This window comes from Rhipicephalus microplus, chromosome 5, assembly GCF_043290135.1.
Source record: "Rhipicephalus microplus isolate Deutch F79 chromosome 5, USDA_Rmic, whole genome shotgun sequence".
Lineage (NCBI taxonomy): Eukaryota > Metazoa > Arthropoda > Arachnida > Ixodida > Ixodidae > Rhipicephalus > Rhipicephalus microplus.
This window is the reverse complement of record NC_134704.1, coordinates 94,719,404-94,741,362: the sequence shown is the minus strand read 5'-3', so window position 1 is coordinate 94,741,362 and position 21,959 is coordinate 94,719,404. Positions and strand designations below refer to the sequence as shown.

The following is a 21,959-nucleotide window of genomic DNA, read 5'->3' as shown; positions in this document are numbered from 1 at the left end:
GTTCTCCCAAGCAGGGGTGTAAGCAGAAATTGTTTAGGGGTGTAGCTCTTTAGATTGTGGGTAGTTACCTTGTAGTATGTTGTAGTAGCCACTTCTAGTTTTAGGAATTACTCACTAGATGGCGTTGCGTGTATATGTCCTTGTAGATAATACCACTAGATAGCGTTAGTGGAAATTCACAGCATATGCACAGAGTGAGTGATGAGTGGGGCGAAGCGTTCGTCCATCCATCTGTCCGTCGCAGACAGACAGACAGACAGACAGACAGACAGACAGACAGACAGACAGACAGACAGACAGACAGACAGACAGACAGACAGACAGACAGACAGACAGACAGACAGACAGACAGACAGACAGACAGACAGACAGACCCTTCGCCCCACTCATTATTATTCACTCCGTGCATGGGCTGCGATGTTTTTCGGGGGGGGGGGGGGGGGCAACCCCTTTGTAGAAAGTGGGCGCTGTGGGCAAGAAGAAGTGGTTGAGTGTCATTTTAGGATGTGTCAGCCATGAAAAACAAAAAAAAAAGGTTGTTGGGGGGAGGGGCACGGAGTCGGTGTGCCATACCCTGGCTACACCACTGCTCCCACGTGATCATTCCGGACATTTTTATGAACATAGACAATGGACATTATCATACCGAGCCAAAGCAGAGCAGTTCGCTGGGTCTAGACTCAGCGTTATCTGTGAGGCCAGAATCGCTGTCTGGGTCACAGGACGACAATACACTCGCTGTTGTTTACGTGCGCAACGTGCAACTCACAGCAGACGTCAGAGCGGCTGCTAGCACGTCACGAGTTGATGCCGCCGCGTGACTTAGATGCACATCAGGCTGTGAAGACAAATTACCGTGAAACCAACCTCTCGATATGGAATTCGAAAGTGTTTCGAACGGTTACGAGACGTTCTTATCAAGGTTATTGACAGTGGTGTTTTCACTGAGAACAACGATGTGAATATCTCTAAATGCAGTGTTGCAGCGTTCCTTTAAAAGATTTCTTTAATTTCTTAATTAAGTCTGTAAGTTCTGTGTTGCGTACGACGTCAGAGGTAATCTAGCATGCTTATAAGGCTTCATCATTATCAGTATACCGCGGTAAAGAAGGCGCACCTCGGTAGAGCTGCTTACCGGCGCGCCAGCTTGGCAGAGGGCAGGCTGGATATGCGTTGCACCTGCGTCTGGCTGGCGCAGTACGCCGAGCACCAGCGCACCGACCAGGAGAGAAGCAGCGACCACGATGTGAACGTCTGGTACGGACTGAGGTTCCAGCTGCAAGGCACACAGGCGTATCTGTTAGGGAACGCTTTCGCAACGGGACCTTTTACACACATGCATCCCGTTTGCGGAATCGGGGCCTAAATAAACGGAGTGAAATCGAAGACGAGCTGAAATATTGGACATGCTATCTCGCGCCATTGATGTCATAACTGAAATATTGGTTCACGGTCCGCCTTATTAGTTACACACGGAGTTTTACTACTGGTGTCCCAGCCGCTTGTCTGGTATTACCGCCGCCCCTACAACACCATTAAATTTAAGCAGTTACGATAGCGTTACAGATGCCAACGACTAGGTTAAGTTACAGACGGGTCTACGTCACCGTTACAGTGCTTCGAAAAATGTATGCGCGAGTTATAATCGTTTGCGGCATTTCTTTCATAACTACAACAAGAAGTAGGTATGTTACAGAACATTACAATTTTACATTCTTTTTTGTAAATATTTCCCTCGCACTGTTGGCCTGTTATTGCGATTGAATTCTGATTGGTTGCTGTGTACACTCGAATTACAAAAAGTCAGCGCTGCGTTTGTCTGTACTGTGCATGCTGATTGTTATGTGGGATTGAACGTCCCAAAACCACCATATGATTATGAGAGACGCCGTAGTGGAGGGCTCCGGAAATATTGACCACCTGGGGTTCTTTAACGTGCCCCCAAATTTAAGCACACGGGCCTACAACATTCCCGCCTCCATCGGAAATGCAGCCGCCGCAGCCGGGATTCGATCCCGCGACCTGCGGGTTTTAGCAGCCGAGTACCTCATACCACCGCGGCGGGGCTGTACTGTGTGTATGTTTGTACTGCGCCAGTGTGAGTGAGCGAGTGTGTGCGTGTGTGTGCGTGTGCGTGCGTGTGTGCGTGCGTGTCATCGCGCCACCATTGGTATCTTCGCTATTCCCCTTGACTAGTGGTAGAATTATTGAGGCCTGCAGACAGGATGATGGTAATCGGGACTTCCCCTTTGAAATAGAGTGGTGATCGCTATATTTAGCTGGTATATTCGTTACAGCCATGCCTTTAGTGTAGTACCTTGGCTACCTCTTTCTACCTTCACGCAAGTTCGTATAAAATACTGTCACCTACACCTGCAATGATTCCTGTTCTATCAGTATAGTCCGTGCATTTTGAACCAATATTCTAAACTTCTTTTCCCTCGTGCTGGCCAGTTAATGCTGCCATCTAAATTGAAACACAATTACCAAAAGACTCACGTCTTCTACGCAATAAGTAAGATGAATGTCTTGGTATTTCTTTACAATGTATTTAGTAGCTTTCCCACTTTTCTTGCTGATCATAAATACCACATAAAAACCCGGATAAGTGAGTCAGGATCTTGCTTACTCGAATACTTTGACCCGCCCTCCCTCTTCAGCAAGTGTTATCATGTTGCCGAATCCTCCGACATGTAAGACACCCTGCAGTGAAAGAGGGAAAGAAAACGGGCATATAGACAAACAGCATGACATGTCAAGTGGCGTTAATTGTTCTCACTGTCTTATTACGTGTAACAGGCGCAACTACGGGGCACTGATGTCGATGAGTAGGCAAATTAAAATGTCACGCGCATTTGACTGGAAAGCGACATTAAATATTTTTTTCTCCAAAAGAACGCATGCCTACTGTAAGAGCAATAAAAATTGTGCGAAGATGTTCATATTTATTCCTTAACAGATACGTTTTAAAAATCTTAATTGTGGAGTTAAAGATTGCCTAAAGGTTTCAGTCTTAAGCTCATTTTAGAGGCCTTTTGTCCACTGCCCACTGCATCACTGTACGCTGTATCATGATGTTGAAATAAACTGAAACTGAAAGGTTGCATATAAGTAAATTAAAAAAAAAGTTGATCTTAAGTATAACTCTTTCCCGTTTAGTGAAGTTTTTCTTGAAGATGAAAGCGTTCATTAGAGAAAGAGCACCACCACTCATACTTCTTTTTTTTCAAGTGCATCTCTCATTTTTTTAAATGTTCCACAACATCAAGATCACTGTATCTGCATACTTTATTTTATTTTTGCTGTACCGGCCGTTAAATGCCTGCCGGTTTGACCGATGTAGCTCTCCTTACAGGAAAACGCTGTGTCGTACACCACTAAGCAAACACAGCTTGATAAAATGATAGGCACATTCTTTTTCGGACATCACCGTTCTTGCTTATCTGCTGAAGTCATACAAGGGCAAAAAGGTCTGACATGGTCTTTTCCTCTCCTCTGTCCCGGCAGATAAGCATATGCGAACATAAGCCACCTCTGTCTCTTGCCCACTGACACGGCACTTTTTGTTTAAAGCTCTGGTCACCACGCTCACCGACTGAACTACAAGAGCAGGGGCTTCCGCCGTTTAATAGCCGACCATCACTTTCAGGAATCAAACCTTTAAGGGGCGCTGCAACACTTTTCCAAATAACTTTTTCGCTTCAATAGAGGAATTTAGTGCCTCATGATTCGGCTGCCGCATTTTTTTTGCGATTCGTCGAGCACGATCGCAGTTACAAGAATTTGTCGCACGTTTTAAGCACTTGCTCTCCTTTCGTATCAGCTGGTGCACTTAAAGCTACGCAGTGGCAAATGTCAAGGGTGCAACAAGATGCCTTCGTTAGTGAGCGCGCGTCGTTACCTTCACAGTCTTTTTTTTTTCTTCCTTCAAACTCGTGGCTTACTTTCGATGTGATCGCGAGCGCGTAAACGGCCACGTGGCGGCATCTTGCGGTGGCCGCGATGACTATGCAGCTCACAATGCTCAAATCAGCCAACGGCCGTAGAATTTAGCTTTATGGTGGGGTCATTTGGGTTTATGGCGTTTGTCGAGAGAAGAGGGGGTGACTTCGAGTCAACTTTCAGAACTACTTGTAAATTTAAGGCCGCGTGCTGCGCAGTAATGTTCGACTCGCGAGTTTTTTTAGGAGCCTCGACTACCAATCAGCAGCGTTTTCTGACCACGCTGAAAAAGTGTTGCAGGGCTACCATTAATGTGCTAACAGAGTGTTCATAAGAAGAGATCAACGGACATAGCGTTTTAATAAAATGCACGATACTAATACATGGGTAATTTTGTTTTTGACGAACTGAAAAAAAAAAGTGTTACCACCCTTTAGATTTCCAAGAAGGAACAAAGCGCTGCTCTAGATTCTCAGGATAAAAATAGCGCTTTCGGGTATATGACCATGCTAGTAAACAGGCAGTTACTACTCATCAACTTAAACGGGTGAGATTGTGAGCGGCAGACATACGTGTATAGTGAATAAATGTCCGTACCGCTGTGATGACTAGAAAGTAGCTCGCGTAGATCAGTATCATTTGAACTGCATCCGTCCACACCACTGCTTTTAGGCCTCCCTGGAGAAAAAGAGCAAGAACAAATTGAAGGGATTTGCTTAAAGGACTTGTTCTTGTATATAGAAACTTCATTACTTTTCACAATTATAACCTCCCCCCCCCCAAAAAAAAAAAAACAATGCGAGATCGGCGTCGAGTACAGACCAACACGTGCTCTCATTTACAAATAAACCACGACAGAAATCCCACAATTACGCGCGCAGCTGTCCGAGGTGTGGCGAACGGCCAACTCCCGCCCACATTACGTGGAAATGCGAATCGCGGCCACAAACACGTCAATGCTTCCCTTTTGGGGATCGGGAAAGCCAGCTGGTTTTGATCGACCAAGCCGGGCGGGCCACGAAGGCCAGTAAAGCCCTGACTGAGGACCCCACTCACTTGCCCGGAAACATTTTAGCGAATAAAAAATAAATTTTTTTCACCATCACCGCATGCGGTTGTAACTGATTGCGGGCTTCTATAAAATCGCCAGCACTGAAGTCCTAAACAGTCAGGCTACATTTTTTTTTCTCACTTTGCTGCGATTCGTAGTAGAGCCGCGAATGCCTCTAGGGGCCCAATAGGCATAGACCACAAGTGAAGGAGCTCTCGTGCCGCAGCGATCGGTTGGTTAATTTACAGCCCTTCGACAGCAGTCGGGCTTCATTCACAATGGAGACGAAACCGAAAAAGCAGGAAGCAAAGGGGGTTATTTGTTTTGTAGGCAAAGACGAAATTTGTATTATCGTAAAAAAAGAAGATACAGTGGCAAGGAGAGGGCGAGTGTCATCTCCAGTCTTTCAGGGCTACATACCTTAGTAACCGTTGTTTTCAGGTTCACTTGAGTATTAATATCTGGGATTTTAAGTGTCAAGATTACGATGCGATTATGACGAGGCATGCCTCAGTGGAGGGCGCCAATAATTTTGACCATCTATCGTTCTTTAACAGCCCTGACATATCACCCAGTACAGTGCACTGGCCTTTATTATTTTGCGTACATGGACACGTGACCGTATCAGCCGGGATCGAACCCGGTACCTTCGGCTCAGCAACCGAGCACTGTAACCACTCTACCAGGCACCCAGGCAGACTGACTTTATTATGTTTCATAATTGCTTGATTTTAGGGAGATAAAAAGCTGCGTGAATTAGTTGGGATAATTTCATTAGAAGAATGGTGCATGATGGCATTGGTTCGCGCACATCGCTATGTTGACGATTGCGCTACTGCAAAACATATCCACCTCCCATTTCCTTCTTCCCCTCTCGAATGAGGTGTGACCATCGTTAAAGTAAAGTAACATGCAAAGGACGACGATAAACTATAGCAAGGTGAAGACCAACGTGACTTCTTTCGAGATAATTTATGGCTACCAGTTAGCGTTGTACCTATAAGTTCTTCGATGAGCGTTTAAGACGGTTTCCTGGTGCTACAATTGTAGCATGATACTCTATATCGGTATTTGATGGATCATTGAACTAATCTGTCACAGTGCTCGACAGACACCGAGCACGCACAAAGCATAGCCCAACAACAAAAAAACTAGGATACTTCAGTGAGGCTATAGTGTCTTAACGAAGCTCACAAATGATATTCTGTATTATTAGCGTGTACTATGTCCTTGGTGTTATGTTATAGTAGTGTGGTTGTGTTACGTAATAAAATACCTATATGTTATTTCTACTGTTTATCAGTACGACTTCGCTTCGTATATTTTATACAATTATAATACCATTCACTGCAGTTGAATGCGCATATGGTGCCACAGGCTTCGTCAAGTGGCTTTTTCAACGCCATTTTTTCTGCAAGCGCCACTAGAACCTTGCATTGTTGCACAATAAATAAATAAATAAATAAATAAATAAATAAATAAATAAATAAATAAATAAATGTACGAAAACGCTATTTCATTGCACGACATGCAGACGCAGTGCTTGTGTGAACTGCAGTAGGATATAGTGTATGTATAGGTATATATGTTTCTTATCACGTTTTTTTTTTCGTCGCTAAAGAAAGTTGACCTGGGAAGGCGACTAATTGTCTTGCTGAATGGCGCATACATTTGTCTTCGCGTTTCTTTGCATATGTTTACTTGTATTGAACTTATCAGCTTCTGCTCGAGTGTGTTAACTTTCGTCAAAGTGCTTATCAGTACTTTATCAGCCAGTGGGAGTTGCTCGCGTGGCAGGCTCACCATGGCTGACTCTGTCGCTTGCTCAAACATCCCTAAGTAATTAAACACAGGTTTTCGCGACACACGGATCGAAAAATGTAATATCAACAGTTGAATATGAAGCATCTCAGTGTTAAATTGGCATATTTCAGTAAAAAAAACTTGTCAATACAAAAATAAAAACGGACACTTTTGAAACTTACGATGTTCGTGTAGAAGGTGCAGGCCAAACCGTTCATGACGATTGAGGACCACACGGACAAGCCGGTCACTTTAAAAGGGAACAAATGATTAAGTATACGAGAGATAGATAACTGTACGTGAAAAAGACAGACAGACAGACAGACAGACAGACAGACAGACAGACAGACAGACAGACAGACAGACAGACAGACAGACAGACAGACAGACAGACAGACAAATAGATAGATAAATAGATAGATATATAAATAGATAGATAGATAAATAGATAAATAGATAGATAGATAGATAGATAGATAGATAGATAGATAGATAGATAGATAGATAGATAGATAGATAGATAGATAGATAGATAGATAGATAGATAGATAGATAGATAGATAGATAGATAGATAGATAGATAGACAGACATACGTACAGACGAGACGTAAGAGTTCAACGCTGCTATACCATATTATTGCTATCCTAGCTGTTCTGCTTGCGCACGTAAAATATTTCGTGCGCGTGCACACAGTGCTTGTGCAGTCGTTCTAGGTTTGCGGGGGCACGTATTTATTCGAGGCAAAGTTAGTATCTACTAGAAAGCTATCTTATGTTATAAAACAAGAGGAATTCATGGGCATCACAATTCAAGCAAAGTGCCTTTTATGAAAGGGTAAATGAAAGAAAAAACTCGGGGCAATGATATGACATCTGCTTTCTGAGTTTTCTGTCGAAAACAAAACAAAAAATACTGAATTTGCGAAGTATAACATGAGTTATCGCAAGAAACGCACGCTTTCTGTCTGGCGTCACCACGATCGCTCAGGAATCTGCGCAGGAAAAGGGGATGGCAAAGAGGTGACGTGAGGACCATAAGTTACGGTGAGGGACCCAATGATGCTAACCCTAGTCAGTGTTTTATCACCTAAATAACACCCGGCAGTTATCTTATTACAACAAAGTCTCCAGACTGATTTTTAAATGCCGTCATTCATGCTGATTCACCTTCGACAATGTCTAAAGATAAGTGCCTCTACGAGGTATGGAGCAGCACAATAAAGCCCACGAAGATTTTTTTTTAAAACGAATTCGGAGTAATTGCACATAAAGGGCTTGCAGATGGCGGCAATTGCCACACAGACAAGGCGTCCCTTTATATGTTATCGCAACCTGCGGGACAGGTTGCGAACATATACAAGTACGCATTATACAGGTATACACATAAATGAACATATCGGCCAAGCTGAGTTTGCTCACAAATTGAAAGCATATATCGAGTCGCTCATGTCGATTGCAAATCTGTAGCGCCTTTCCTGTGCTTGGCAACCTGCGAGGTGGTGGTTTATTTCAATTTTTTCTTTCAAATTTTAAGTCAGCATTGCTTTTGTTTCGTTTTTGTTTTCTGCAGTAGAAATACGGATTTTTTGAACTGACAGCCATCCTGTGCCCTTTCAATCAGCTTCCCATTTGGCCTTTAAGGCGAAACACTTTAAGGCGAAAGCCTTAGATGTCTCATCGATCGAGGACGTTGGTAGAGTAAGAAGTTAGATTTCGGGTTGGTGATCTTTTTCTAAAAGTTTCTTTTCTTTCCAATTTGGTAGCGTCCACTTTATCAACGCCATATCCGTGATGGAAATGCGTCGCGAAAATTTCGGTGCACCCCGGCGCAAAACACTTTCGTGTCAAAAAAAAAAAAAAAATTGGCCATTCTAGGCCATTTTTAAATGGTTCACTGGACTACAATAATGTTCATTTAACGTCAGCAAGTACTTGTGCTATGAATAGACTACTATCCATGAAAAAGCTGATAACTCCGCCGTGCCCTTTTATGCAACTGCCACCACCTTGGATACAAAAACACATGCTATAAGGCCTTACCTGAAGAGACTGCCAAAGATGGCCCGTACAGCGCCACGCCTGTGTACATAACCTGAACATAAATAAAATAATATAAATGAACCCCGAAGTCTTAAATTATTGTTCTGAGACATGCCATATAGCTGAAGACCAGGAAGTAATGAGTTTGTGTCTGCACGTATAGGTGTGTTCACGCGTTTACTTGCGTTCAAATGTAAGCGACAATTCTCGTGGACCTGAGCAGGGCAGTGTAGGTAGCCATGTCCTCCCTCCATGTCCGCAGCGTTTTATCTAGCGTCAATAAAACTTGAAAGAAAAAAAAAGTGTCTTGCCTGTGTCACGCCGTTCTGTCTTGTGTTTGCGTGTGTACTTCTATATAAATACTCAAGCTCAACGCCCCGAAACATTTGCCACTGGCTGGGCCAAGGCGCGAAGATTCACTGGTTTGCAGCCTCCCTTCTCCTCGACGACTCCGTCTGAGGCCCTTACAATCAGACGGCAGTGCAGAGGCAAGGTAACTCACCAAGAGGTGCCCTTATCAATGCCTAGTGCCCTACCCCATGCACCCTTCAATACTGCCTAGTTCCCCACCCTCCCCTAAGTGCTTACGTCTGTCTAGAAGATTTGCCCTTGCGTCTAGAAAGTCATGAGAAATGCTTAACTCGCTTAAAAAGAAAGAAAGAAGCCTGATTGACGGCACAACGAAGTCATTGAACTTAGCGTGCCGGCAGATCGAAGAGTGGTGGCCAATAGCTTGCCGCGACCTGACCAGCCAAGCTCTGCTCGAATGCGGTGGTCAGTTGACAGTATGCAAAAAACTGGAAGTATTGTGGTTGGAGGTGGGTTCCCCTCGCATTCCCAAAGAGGGATTTTGGGTAGCCTCCAGGCAATCGCATTGTCGGCAGTGTGATTAAATTAAAGATGAAGAAACACTGTTCTGCCACGCACCGTTTGCAGTATGAAGAGACCTGATGCTACGTTCCTGAGAAGGGTGGAGTTGAAGCGTTTTTCGAGATACTGAAAGAAAAAAAGCAAAACACTTGTTTTCGCACTATATGTACGACAAGTGATAGTTCATAAATAAATCTGAAATGAATCAAAAGCGACTGCACATATCATTCCCTGACTCACCAGTACTGTGAAGTACGACTCGTCTATAGGGTTGTATGCTGAATAAAATATCATGCTTGTTCCACATTCCTTGCACAGACTACAGGCAGACCTGTACACAGCTAAGAAATGCACATATACATATGTGCGACATTTTGTTTCTCCATGTAACGTTATTTTAGTAGTTTGCGCAAGGAAAGTTTATCATGTTTGATCACATAGTCAATCGTCAAGTTTTTCTGACTACATCATTCCTGACTTGTGATGAAAACCAACCGCAAGGATAAGTATGTGACAATAAGCAGTTCGATAGAAAAAAAAAGCAACTGCCTGGGGAGGCATTTCATATATAGAAGGAACAGCAGTGCTTTCAATTAATAATGGAGCAAATAAGTAATCCTTTGAGGTTTTAATTACGTGATATGAGAAATGCCGTAGCGGAGTGCTCCGGTTTAATTTTGATCACTTCAGGTTATTTAGTTTGGGAAGATGTGAGTCGCAAAACACGTTTTCTTCCTCGAAACTGCATACCTTCTGTTTTTATTTGATTTCACGAGTGGAGTTTTTCTACTTTCACGACAAAAATAACAAAATTTAAATAACCTTGAAGTAAGCTAAAATCATTTTTAAAGAGCACAAGGTGGCTGTTAAAATTAAAAAAAAAGAGTTCACAAAAGGAATACGACATGAATTGTAGTACAACAAATGCAGGGAAAGCAAAACGGTGTTTTTTCTCTTTATTAAGTGAACCCAGATTATGAAAGCAGTTGGGGTATGTTAATGAATGGAGGGTCAAAATTCTGAAAACCGACGCTGTTCAAATTTTTTTCGGATACGATTCACAATCCATTTAACGTGCACTGAAAGCTAACTACGTGGTCGTTCTTTGTAATTCACCGCCATCAAAAAGCGGTATTTGTGGCCGAAAATCAAACCCAGGGCCACGTCATATCGAACACACGGGATATTTTGTGAGATCATTAGAAGTTTGCTAGCAGCGTCAGACACAGCTTGAAACTCCTGGCTGAGTGCACCTACGTCTTCTCTATATGACTATACAGTCTACTTAAAGCTTCATCAGCTTTGTATCGTGGCGGATACTGAGCAAATCAAGGGTTGAGTGACGTTTTAATAACACCCGTACTTGTTTCTCATTGAACAAGAGAGAGACAGAGGAAGAGATGAATAGGAAAGGCGACGAGGTGGACTTCGTACTTGTAAACAATGTCTTATGCTGCCCAAGGCTGAGAAAAGGTAACTATACGAGATCTTAGCTCGAGTTCTTTCCCTTAGTTCAGGAGCCTGTAGGTTCCGAAACATACAGGTTTAGATAGAGACAAGATGCGTTTAAGTGCGGGTATATGCGTATTGCGCTGCATATATACCTCGTTGATGCTGGTGACGTTGAGGCTGTGGTAGACCGGCAGGAAAACGTACGCCGACAGTAGCACGCCGGCCGACGTGGCAAACACACCCGTCCAGAGTAACGAGCCTTGCATGAACACCTGCATAACGTGGGGGATAAGGTGGGTGAGGAAAAAAAAAGCCTCAGGTGATGTAGTGAACCGAGGTAGTATGGAGGCAACCAGGGTCCGCTGGTTGCGCACTGGCTGTCCCAGTGCTCTGTTGCCGAGTCGCTTGATTGAGTGGTTTGCGTGACAGGGACGTTCTGTTGGCCACTAGCTTGCAGCTTCACGTATACTCGATGGCAGTTGTAATATGGCGAAGAATTCGACTAATATTAGATTGCCTTAGTACACTAACAACTAATAAGAGCAACGAGCCACCGACTCCATACATGTTCATGTAGACAATCAATCAATCAATCAATCAATCGATTAATCGATTAATCAATCAATCAAATAATCAATCAATCAATAGTTCCCAATGTGCTACTTTGTGTTCGAGTTTATTCTATCGCTTCGGCTTTGCTCTTGTCAGGGTTTGCCAATTTCCAATCGCGCGGTGGAGCAAACGAGCCGCCGTTCACTTTTCCAAAGCACTGAAGGTAATGGTACTAAAGTACAGGCACACGTATAGGGGATAGTCAGTGTATTGTTTTTGAAAGAAACGATCGCAGACAAAAAAAAAACAAAAACAACATTACAGATCACGAGACACAATTGTCTTTTTTTCCTAGGGATCTGCTTTTGTTTTCTGCAATCCCTTTTTTTTAAACGCATCTAAGAGTAACGGTAGTACATTACCGAAATAAAAAAATACATATACTTGACAATATTAAGCTCGGAGTAGCGGGGCCCCTTCTCAGTAGAGGAAAGTTGAACGAAAATTGAAACAAGCTGTGGTTCAAGCGTCTAAAAAAAGGCGCAAACCAAGGAAATGGCCATTTCAGTATAATACGGGTTTAACTTAATATATTTATTATTATTGTAAAAAGTATTTTTTGAGAAAATGCAAAGCAAAATCCAGAATGACGACACCAACGTTATCCTGATAATGCGAAATACGCCGGGAGAGGGAGATGTACTTTACCGCAGCGCTTTTAGTCGACAAACCTTGACCTAAGCGTAGAAACTTGAAAACTGAAATAACACTTTTTTTATTAAGAAGCGCAATGTTACACTAGGCTCATCTTTGACGAAGCGACAATGGAATAATATGACGTCACCTAGTGGCTTTATGACGTCATCGACGTTATCAGTGACTTGGTCACGTGACCAAGTGACCAGTGACAGCGACAACAGCCAAGTGGCGTCATCAAGTCACGTCATGGTAAATTGCGTCAGAGTGACGTCACAAATTTTGGTTGTCTGTGACGACACCATTACCTGAAGATATTTTTGTTTGCATCACTCGTCTAGGTGCCGACGTCGCGGGACGCCACCGATGGTCAATTTTCGTATTTTAGGAGGCATCCAAAAGGCCTTCGCTTTAATAAAAAAAATACGGCTTTCTGTATTGCTGCAGTGTTTCACCAGCTTTATCTCGATTAGGTTCTTGCTCGCCGACACAATGTCCGCAGAAGCTGCCGAGATCGTTCATTTGCGATATCATGTGGACGTAGCGTTTTATAAAATTTATCGTGTTACGACAACACATACGTGCTGTGACATAAAATGCCTGCATAGAACAAGTATGGAGGGAAACTTAGAGGAGAAAGCTCGATTATTATATTTTTGTAGGAGCGAGTATGTATGGCATGAAATTTAGTCGCAAAACTTCTTAATGATGAAAAGTTTTTGTGTTTGCACATTTCCATGGGCTGCTCTCTGCTAAATGAAAAAAAAAACAACGCATGCAAGGAAAACAAGACTAGGAGCTTCTGCAACTGAGTCTTAATGTTCTCCGATAAGCCAGCGCTATTTTTCCATGTTACTGACAGCCAATGGCCGCCTTGGCAATGTAATTGAAGCCCGACGCAGCAAGCATACTAACACTGAACTTCTGGCCATAATATATATGCCCAATGAATAAGTGGAAGACAGAGTTGGTAGCGCTAGCTTCATATCGCAAAAAAAAAAAAGTGCAGGGCCAGCGCACGCGGAGCGCGGAGACAAAGCGATGAACGCGGTTCCCGAGCGGCCTTTATGAATCTACATGCCTGTGCCCCACTTACAAATCTCGTGAGCAGTTGGCGCTCCGCATGCAGACCCCAAGCCACGCGCTTGTGTGTTCTCTCTAAGAGTGAACCACACTGTTACGCACATTTTATGTAAAATTTTTCTCACGTAACGCTTTACGCACGCCTCCCCCTTCAGAATGTGGTTGTCGCCGTCCGGATATAGAAACCACGAATTGGCGCCCAGCCGCACGGTACAATAACAAACGTATACGTACGCTACCACGCCCATCGCTATCCTACGGTCAGTCGTCGACCCGAGAACCCGTCACGTCAGTTATCCACTTACAGAGCCTCGCAGATGCATTAGTTGATCCGCTATAGTGAAAGAGGTTAGCTATTCTCACCCTGTGTTGGGGAAAGGAGTAAGAGTGATAAAAAACGATAGAAAAGGGGTGCCACAAAAATGGAAAGTAAAAAAAACAAAAAGAAAAAAAAAAGAATAAGATGATGCTTTAAGTCTGTCTCTATGACTGCTTGTCCGCAAGAAAGGCAATGACGCTTCCAAAGCCTTATGCTCTGAGGCCGGACTCGGCCAGTGAACCAGCCCCCTTTGCTGCGACAAGGCGCGATCATCAAGTTTGTCTAACGATAACCGCAGAACTCTTGCCTCGGTAAACCAGCGCTCTCACCTGGGCAGGCAGGCCTAGCACGTTGACGGACGAGAAGAAGCTGGCCATCATGGACAGCGACACGGGCAGCCATCCCAGCTGTCCGCGGGCGGTGAGGAAGTGGCGGCTGCTCTGGCGGCGTCGGTCCAGCCACGCCACCCAGACGCCGATGGACACCGACAGGGCCAGGAGGGTGGCCAGCACCGCGTAGTCCACCACCGTGAATCCACCACTCGCCATGCTTCCTTCTCAGCTATGGCGTCTCGAGTGGTCCTTCCTACGCAAAAAGTGCGCAGACGTCATTGCGCAAACATTCCTTTCTAACGCGTGACAACGAACAAAAAAAAAAAGAGAAGAGACACAGTTGGTCCGTGATTTGGGCCATATGACGGACACCACCACGTAATGAAACCGCCATTTATTCGCTGCGATAAAACGAGCACTTGTTGACACACTCCGCGGCCGGGCCTTCATGGCAATATAACATTGGCAAGGAGACGAGAAAGAAACCGCGGAAAGCTGGGTACGAGATAAACTTACACGCACAAAGAAAATAGACATAATTTCGTTTGGAACTCATTCGCATAATAAACACGGAATGTGAGCAAATGTGTCTGCGTATGGAGGAATCCGGCCATCGGCGGGTAAGGCAAGAAGGTTCTAGACGGGATGTTGAAGACGTCTACCGCACGGAGGAAACCGTGAGACATCGACTGGAAGCACCAAATGTACACGAAGTGCGGAAAGAAGGGGGGTGTCTGATAACGACGGGCTTTGTCGCAGACGCACGTGTGCAGACACCGTAATCAGCTACTACTTTCCCGTAACCCTTGATTGCGACTCATTCTTCGAGGGAGTGCCAGACAAACTCTTGCGAGGGTACCTATCAAAGGCTTGTTTTTGTCTGGAAGAGGGCAACATGTTGATGACCGAAATAGGTGTCTATCTGGGTGGCCTAATCTTGTTTCTAAATTCGAACGCATCCTGCTTGATACTTTCTCCTTTCAACAACGTGTCGTTCCCGATGTCTCAATTAATGCATTATAGCGTTCAATGTCGGGTCATCTTACAAATGCGAATGCGTCATTCTACCTTTGAAGTTAATATAAAGTTCTCCTTTCTTTTCTGTGAACCCTTTACCCATTGCGGATTATTGAAGTGCTGAAGCTGATAGGTGCACTTCGGTGAAATAATGGGCATTGTTTATAGAAGTTCGTGGAATACTTCTTTCGAGCCTGAGCGTAAAGTTGTGAAATGACAGTCCCATCATTGCACGAAGCTATAGGATGTTATCGGATCAAGTCTTCTTGCTGACCGTTGCAGACGTTGCATTAATTCCCCTGTGTTGGACAGTGCACGCGATCTCAAAAAAGTAGAAAGCATCAGACCTTAAAATAGGTCCCAAAACTTTCTGCGTATGTACTGCATTTGGTAAATGTACGAGTACTGTTTCAATGAGTTTAGGCAGAAAAAAAAGATGTTTTTAAGAGCCGCCTCAGCGTTGCACGTGTCTAATAATTTGTTATATATTTATTAAGGTATTTTTTTGTACGCATGCTCTTTGAAGTTTTTTGGCTCGCTCTTTTGGAATTATTTGTTGGAGTTTAACGTCTCAAAAACACAATAAGGTAATGAGCTATGCTGTATAAAGGAGGGCTCCGCATATTCTGCCCACCTGGTATTCTTTAACGCGCATCTAAATCTAAGTATACGGGTTTCTAACACTTCGCCTCCATCACAATGCGGCTGGCGGGGCCGGGATTCGATCCCGCGACCTTCAAGCCAACACACGGCACTTGCATAGATAACATCTATCCTGACTAATTGCTCCCAATTTGTTTTAGTCACGACTGCTTCAACCAACTACTTGTGTCACGCGTCCCGCAGGGGTGTGTCTTGGAACCCCTTCTTTTCTCAATTTATGTTAACGATCTACCAACGCACGTATCATGTAACTTCCGCATGTTTGCAGATCACCATGTAATTTACGGTTCAGTAACGAACGAACACTCACGAGCAAACATTAATGTAGCATGACCTTAACAACATACAGACATGCTGTAATCGTTAGCTAATGAACCTAAAGTCTAATAAATGTAAGCTGGTTTCATTTTCTCCCCGCTGTAACCACTCAGGTTATGTTTAACTATTCAATTGTTAATGTTTCAGTAGAACCAGTTCAGACATTCAAATACCTCGGCTTCACCTTGTCTCATGACCTGCCTTTGCGTCATCATAACACGCACATTAATTCGGTGACTAATAAATTACTCGGTTTTCTTAGAAGACACTTATGTCATACACCACCGCATGTCAGAAAGCTTGCTTAAAAATCAATTATCAGATCAGAGCTCGAAAATGCATATTTCATCTGGAGCCGCCACCATACATATATCATCAACGAAATCAAATCACTTCTATAAAAGCTACCTAGTTCATTCATTCTGCGTATTCATGTCGTATGGGCATCTCATTTTCGAAAGTGGAATAAGGTTTGCAAACATTTGCTTCCACCGACAGGTTGCCGCCCCCTCTCTTTTTCATGTTTTATTCCGGTTCGCTGAACTATCCAACATACATCACGCCTTCTTCACATATATCTCATCGCGCTGATTATCCGCTTTAAGTCACACAACCCCTAACCCGTACTACTACATTCCTAGCCTCAATTTTTATACGAGCAGCAAAAGACTGGAACGGCCTTCCTCATGACATTTCTATCAGCATTAGCCCTGCCGCGGTGGTCTAGTGGCTAATGTACTCGTCTGCTGACGCGCAGGTCGCGGGATCGAATCTAGGCGGTTGCAGCTGCATTTTTGATGGAGGCGAAAATGCTGTAGACCCGTGTGCTCAGATTTGGGTGCACGTTTAAGAATCCAGGGGGTCAAAATTTCCGGAGCCCTCCACTACGGCGTCTCTCATAATCATATGGTGGCTTTGGGACGTCGAACCCCTTCAATTATTCTAACATGTATTAAAATAATTAATAAAACATGTTTTGTGAAGCTAGTAAAAACACACATATACCGTTTTAATAAACACCACCCCATATGTAGTACCCATAAAAGGGGACTTCAATAAGCTAAAGGGAAGTGAATGATCATATAATAATTCTTATTGGGGTTTAACCTCACAAAACCTACATATATGGTTATGAGAGACGCCGTAGTTGAGGGCTCCGGAAATCTTGACCACCTGGGGTTCTGTAACGTGCACCTAAATATAAGCACACGGGCCTACAGCATTTTCGCCTCCATCTAGTAATCGACCGCCGCGGCCAGCATTCTATCATGTCACGTGTGGGTCAGCAGCCTTAGCCGACCATCATGGCGGGTCGGAAGTGAAGATCACCGTAACAGATAGTCCATCGCGGCAGGCCCTATAGCACTTTTCGAAGGGTCAGTTCAGTTGAAGTACAGTGTTCTTGCTGTATTGTTTTCTCTGTTCCGTCTTCAAGTTCTTCTCGCGCTGAAAAACGCCGTATTCGAAGTTCAAGCTTGAGCAATGTATGGATAGGGCAATGTATGGGCAACGTATATGGGTACAAGGGGGGGGGGGGGCTTTGTCAGACAGTTTGTATATAGCGTTAGCTTCCTTAAACTTAGCCAATGACTGCCTGAATAAAGCTCAATAGCTTCCCACATTGAAAATCGTACTGCGGACCGAAGTGACGGCAAAGTAGAAGTAATCCGCACAACCAATCTGCACTACAGCCTTCGACAACATTATGAAAGCGTACCGAAAATAAAAACCAATTACAGAAAACACTCAGTCACTTACATGACGTCGCCAGTAACAAATTGACTACGTGACTTTGGCGATAAGGTTATGAAAGGTTCGAAGGAATCGACAAAACTTTACACGCACCATTGAGTATACCAGACTAAAATAAAGTGCATATATTGTCATTTCTTTCCTTTCAATATAAGTTTCTAGCCTTGGTTTAGAGCAAAATGTTCTTGTATTGTATTCTGTCGCATCTTTACATTTCCTGTAGACATGCTCTTTTTTTTGTGACATATCAGTTGACTCTCGCATGTATGCGGTAGACTTTATACGATTTGTGTACAGCGAATGGTCTCTATGCTGATTAGTTGTGGGAGCAGACACCTTTGTCAGGTCACATGGCCTTTAGCTTATGCTTCTGTTCGGTTGTAAACAGGATAAATAAATTCATTCATTCATTTGTCAATTAATCGAACAATGGAGTACGCCAGCGCGATGGTTCGACTACAGGCGTGCATCTTCCTTCAGGTAGCGCTTGCTGCGCATGCTCTCCACAACTTCACTTCATTTGAAATGCGAAGCGTTTCCTAGTGAACCCCAGGCACTTTGGCCGTTTCTGTTCACGTATCTGTCTATCCGCCTACGTCTGGACGCACTTCTGGTCGTCTCCAGGACTTGTATTAAACCATTATTGGCCTAACAGGGGATCGGTGTATTTAAGGCGACCACGATTCACTGGTCGGCACACGAATAACGCAAAATGCTTGTCGTGTACCTCATGAAACCCTTTCCCTCAGTCACGCGTAGCACATGCCCACTTACTGCAGTTCGTGCGGTTAGGCGCTACAGGTAATTAACAGTATCAATCAACAAAGTAACCGCTGACGTACACACTCAAAATTTCGGCAGATGTCACGCGTTGCTAGAATCGATATCATGATAACACGTCAAGTATAGTAGTTGTAGTGCGACGACAGTCGTTGTTGCAGCGTCGGCTATCCGCTCTTACAGTTCACAAGTGGCTGTCTTGATAAAAAATGAGCGTTGAAATATACACATAAATAAAAAAAACTTTGGCATAATTAATGTTCGCCACGTACAGTGGCTCATAGGTTGGAGCTCGTGAACACGGACAGCTGGCATGAGGTCTCTCGGCCACGTGCTATTGACGCCAATTCATCGATGCCACACACAAGGTCTGCAAGAACGATGGAATGTCCTCTTCATTCCTTGCAACGCCCGGTCCTGGCACTTCGCGAAATGCGTTTTCGATGTAGAGAATTTTCAGCAGTAGTACTACACATCATTTTTCACCACGCATTGACTCCCGTCGCCACGGTAACGAACGCATCCGATAACGAGTGCTGTCTGGCTGCTCGTGCCTAATCATCACGGTGATGGTGACCTTCTTAAAGGACTGCCCCGCCGCGGTGGTCTAGTGGCTAAGATACTCGGCTGCTGACCCGCATGCCACGGGATCAAATCCCGGTTGCGGCGGCTGCATTTCCGATGGAGGCAAAGAGGCAAACATGTTGTAGGCCCATATGCTCAGATTCGAGTGCACATTAAATAACCCCAGGTGGTCGAAATTTCCGGAGCCATCCACTACGGCGTCTCTCATAACCATATTGTGGTTTTGGGACGTTAAACTCCACATATCAATCAGTCATCTTCAAGGACTGCCGAGTACCGTTCCACGTATGGACACGGGGTCGTGAAGCGTACATGCGTCTTCCGTCATTAAAGGACACATATGTATATAAGCCCAGCACACCAGCTTGCCACGTTTGTTATTGGCAATACCCATGTAAGCTGTTGGCATCCTTGCACAACTGTAAACAAGTTTATATAATATAACGCATGTGACTCTTCAATATGTGTGCGCCTGCATAGCATTTGCAAATATATTTAATACTATTTCGTAACGTTTGGTTCAGTAAAAGAAATCACGCCACAGCCATGTTTGCGACGCATGTTTCGCTTATCATCGATTCTCACGGTAAGTGGGACCGGCTGAACTTGCCAGCTTTCGAAGGTCTGCATAGATTAAAAAACATCGTGGAAATCATTCGTGGACGCCTTCGTGATTTAGTGGTCATATGCTGTCGACGCCCCTGAGATATAAATAAAAAACACGTTTAACTCACCATGCACAGTCTGCGGTAACAATGAGCCCAACTGCACACCCGAAAGACGTTCGCGATGAAGGCGCAGAGAGGCTCGTACGCTTTTGACAAACACTAGCGCGTGTGCCCAACTCCTGCTGAAATGGTCGCGGCCGCTTCTTGTAAGCAGTTTGGCATTCTATTTATCAAGCTGAACGATAGGCGCTTCACATGCGGCCGTCAATACGGAGACAGGGTTAAGGAGTGCTACGATGCAGCACCTATCGGTCGGTCAACCCGTTCAAGTTTTGCAGAATATTCTGTGTACTGGGAATCATACCGAAATAGGTCAACACAGTGTCCTCCCCCTACTGTGTCTGTTTCCCAGGGCGCGTCGCCGCGATAACTTACCTGTTACGCAGCTGCGCTGCACTCAAGTTCGATCTCTGCCACGGCGGTCCCATTTCGATGGAGGCGAAAATGTTAAAGGCACGTGAGCTGTGCTATGTCAGCGCACTATGTACTCGAAATATACTAATAGCCGTCCACTATTTAATGGTGCCAGAGCCACTTTCTGACTATGTATAATATGTGGAATTTGACATAAAAAAACCATTATAGTATTATGAGAGATGCCGTAGTGAAGCGCTTCGCCAATTTCAATCATCTGCTGTTCTTTAACGAGCAATGACGTCACACAAAACGTGGGTCTCCCTCTCTCTCTTTTTTTTCGCCTACATCGAAGATGCGACCGGTGCAGCGAGGATCGTATATACTCGTGACCTTCGGATTAACTGCCGAGCACCATAAGCACTGTTCACCGAGGCAGTGGCAGATAATTCTGGGACATTAAGCCCCATAAACAAACCGACATTTTGGTGCTGTGCTTTTTGTAACCATCTGTGCAGCTTCAGGACGGTGTTAAACTAGCAGCCGCAGCTCTTAAATAACGCGTTAAACAAAAATACTGCGATTAAATGAGAGGAAGACGATATCGTAACAGCAGCACGAACGAACAGCGCCTCAGCACAGCAAAATGTGAATTACACTTACAAACTAACTCCATCAATCAGTTTGCAGAAAAAAAAAAGCATTCACACATATTTTTTTTTGGGGGGGGGGGGGGAATGATTGCAAGCGCATTCAATGCTTGTCTTTAGGTGACGTAATCGTTCGCAACAAAGCCGACGACTCTATCGCAGTCGCAGTACGACGGCCTGAAAGGAGGAATGTAAGTGCCCAAACATGGCGCAGGCGGGTGGAGTTTCGTCCAGCCGTCGCACGGCGAGTAATTTGCGATGGCAGCGGCGGCCCACTGTTTCCGGCCGAGTGTTGGCCTCTAACGGAGGTAATCAAAACAAGCCGCCGCGCGTAATGCTGCCACTCGTGCGTGAATTTAATAGCCCTATACCTGCGGGACACGCAGCGGCTGGTGCTGCTGAGCACAACACGAAGTAACATATGCAGACAGTTTCTAACGTTGAATGGTCGAACCGTTTGCACGCCTAATACCGTGGACACTTTTTGCGGCCGAGGGCAGTGTTTTTTGACGACGAAGGCTTATATACAGAGCCAAATTGCACAAATGCGACCGCTAATGAATATAGCCCTGCAACAGCGCACGTATTTTCTACTTAAGAAAAAAAAAAAAAAGCACCTTCCTGCTTTTTTACAGGAAGCTCCTCAAGACAGGGCGTTTCATACGACAGTGCGTAATTTCCGTTTTTAGTTTTCTACTTTACACACTGCCGTTTCACGTTCTCGGATGCGTGTGAGAGTCATGCCATTTACGAGCAGGTACCGCGAGCGTGCGTCTTCAATTGAGCGCCCCTCTACTGGCTTTAGGAGGCTGCAAAGAACTTTACCCACAAATGGCTGCCCGAACAGGCAAGCCGAATGCTGTATACGCAACGCTAATGCCGCGAAGCCATCGTTTTTCACGGCCGTTATGCGCAGCGTGTGCCATATTGAACTTCCTCAGGAAGCAGTACATACGAGGAAGGGTTGTGCCC

At 44.6% G+C, this 21,959-nt stretch overlaps 1 protein-coding gene and 1 long non-coding RNA gene across 3 annotated transcripts in view; one reads left to right on the top strand and one right to left on the bottom strand.

Annotated features, from left to right (window-relative positions):
- Positions 1-21,959, top strand: part of LOC142817868 (uncharacterized) — a 64,415-nt gene that overhangs the window by 8,413 nt on the left and 34,043 nt on the right. The window lies entirely within an intron of this gene.
- Positions 1-21,959, bottom strand: part of LOC119174330 (sodium-coupled monocarboxylate transporter 2) — a 59,741-nt gene that overhangs the window by 20,531 nt on the left and 17,251 nt on the right. Inside the window, exons 1-9 of one of the 2 annotated variants that reach the window (XM_075895775.1) lie at positions 19,990-20,138; positions 14,138-14,393; positions 11,311-11,430; positions 9,764-9,832; positions 8,837-8,888; positions 6,979-7,046; positions 4,540-4,620; positions 2,630-2,703; positions 1,136-1,276 (exon numbers count right to left, since the gene is read on the bottom strand). In XM_075895775.1, the coding sequence (XP_075751890.1) occupies positions 1,136-1,276; positions 2,630-2,703; positions 4,540-4,620; positions 6,979-7,046; positions 8,837-8,888; positions 9,764-9,832; positions 11,311-11,430; positions 14,138-14,356 (824 nt within the window). In that variant the 5' untranslated portion in view covers positions 14,357-14,393; positions 19,990-20,138. Of the gene's footprint in view, positions 1-1,135; positions 1,277-2,629; positions 2,704-4,539; positions 4,621-6,978; positions 7,047-8,836; positions 8,889-9,763; positions 9,833-11,310; positions 11,431-14,137; positions 14,394-19,989; positions 20,139-21,959 lie in introns of those variants that run through there. The other variant, XM_075895776.1, reaches the window with a different exon arrangement.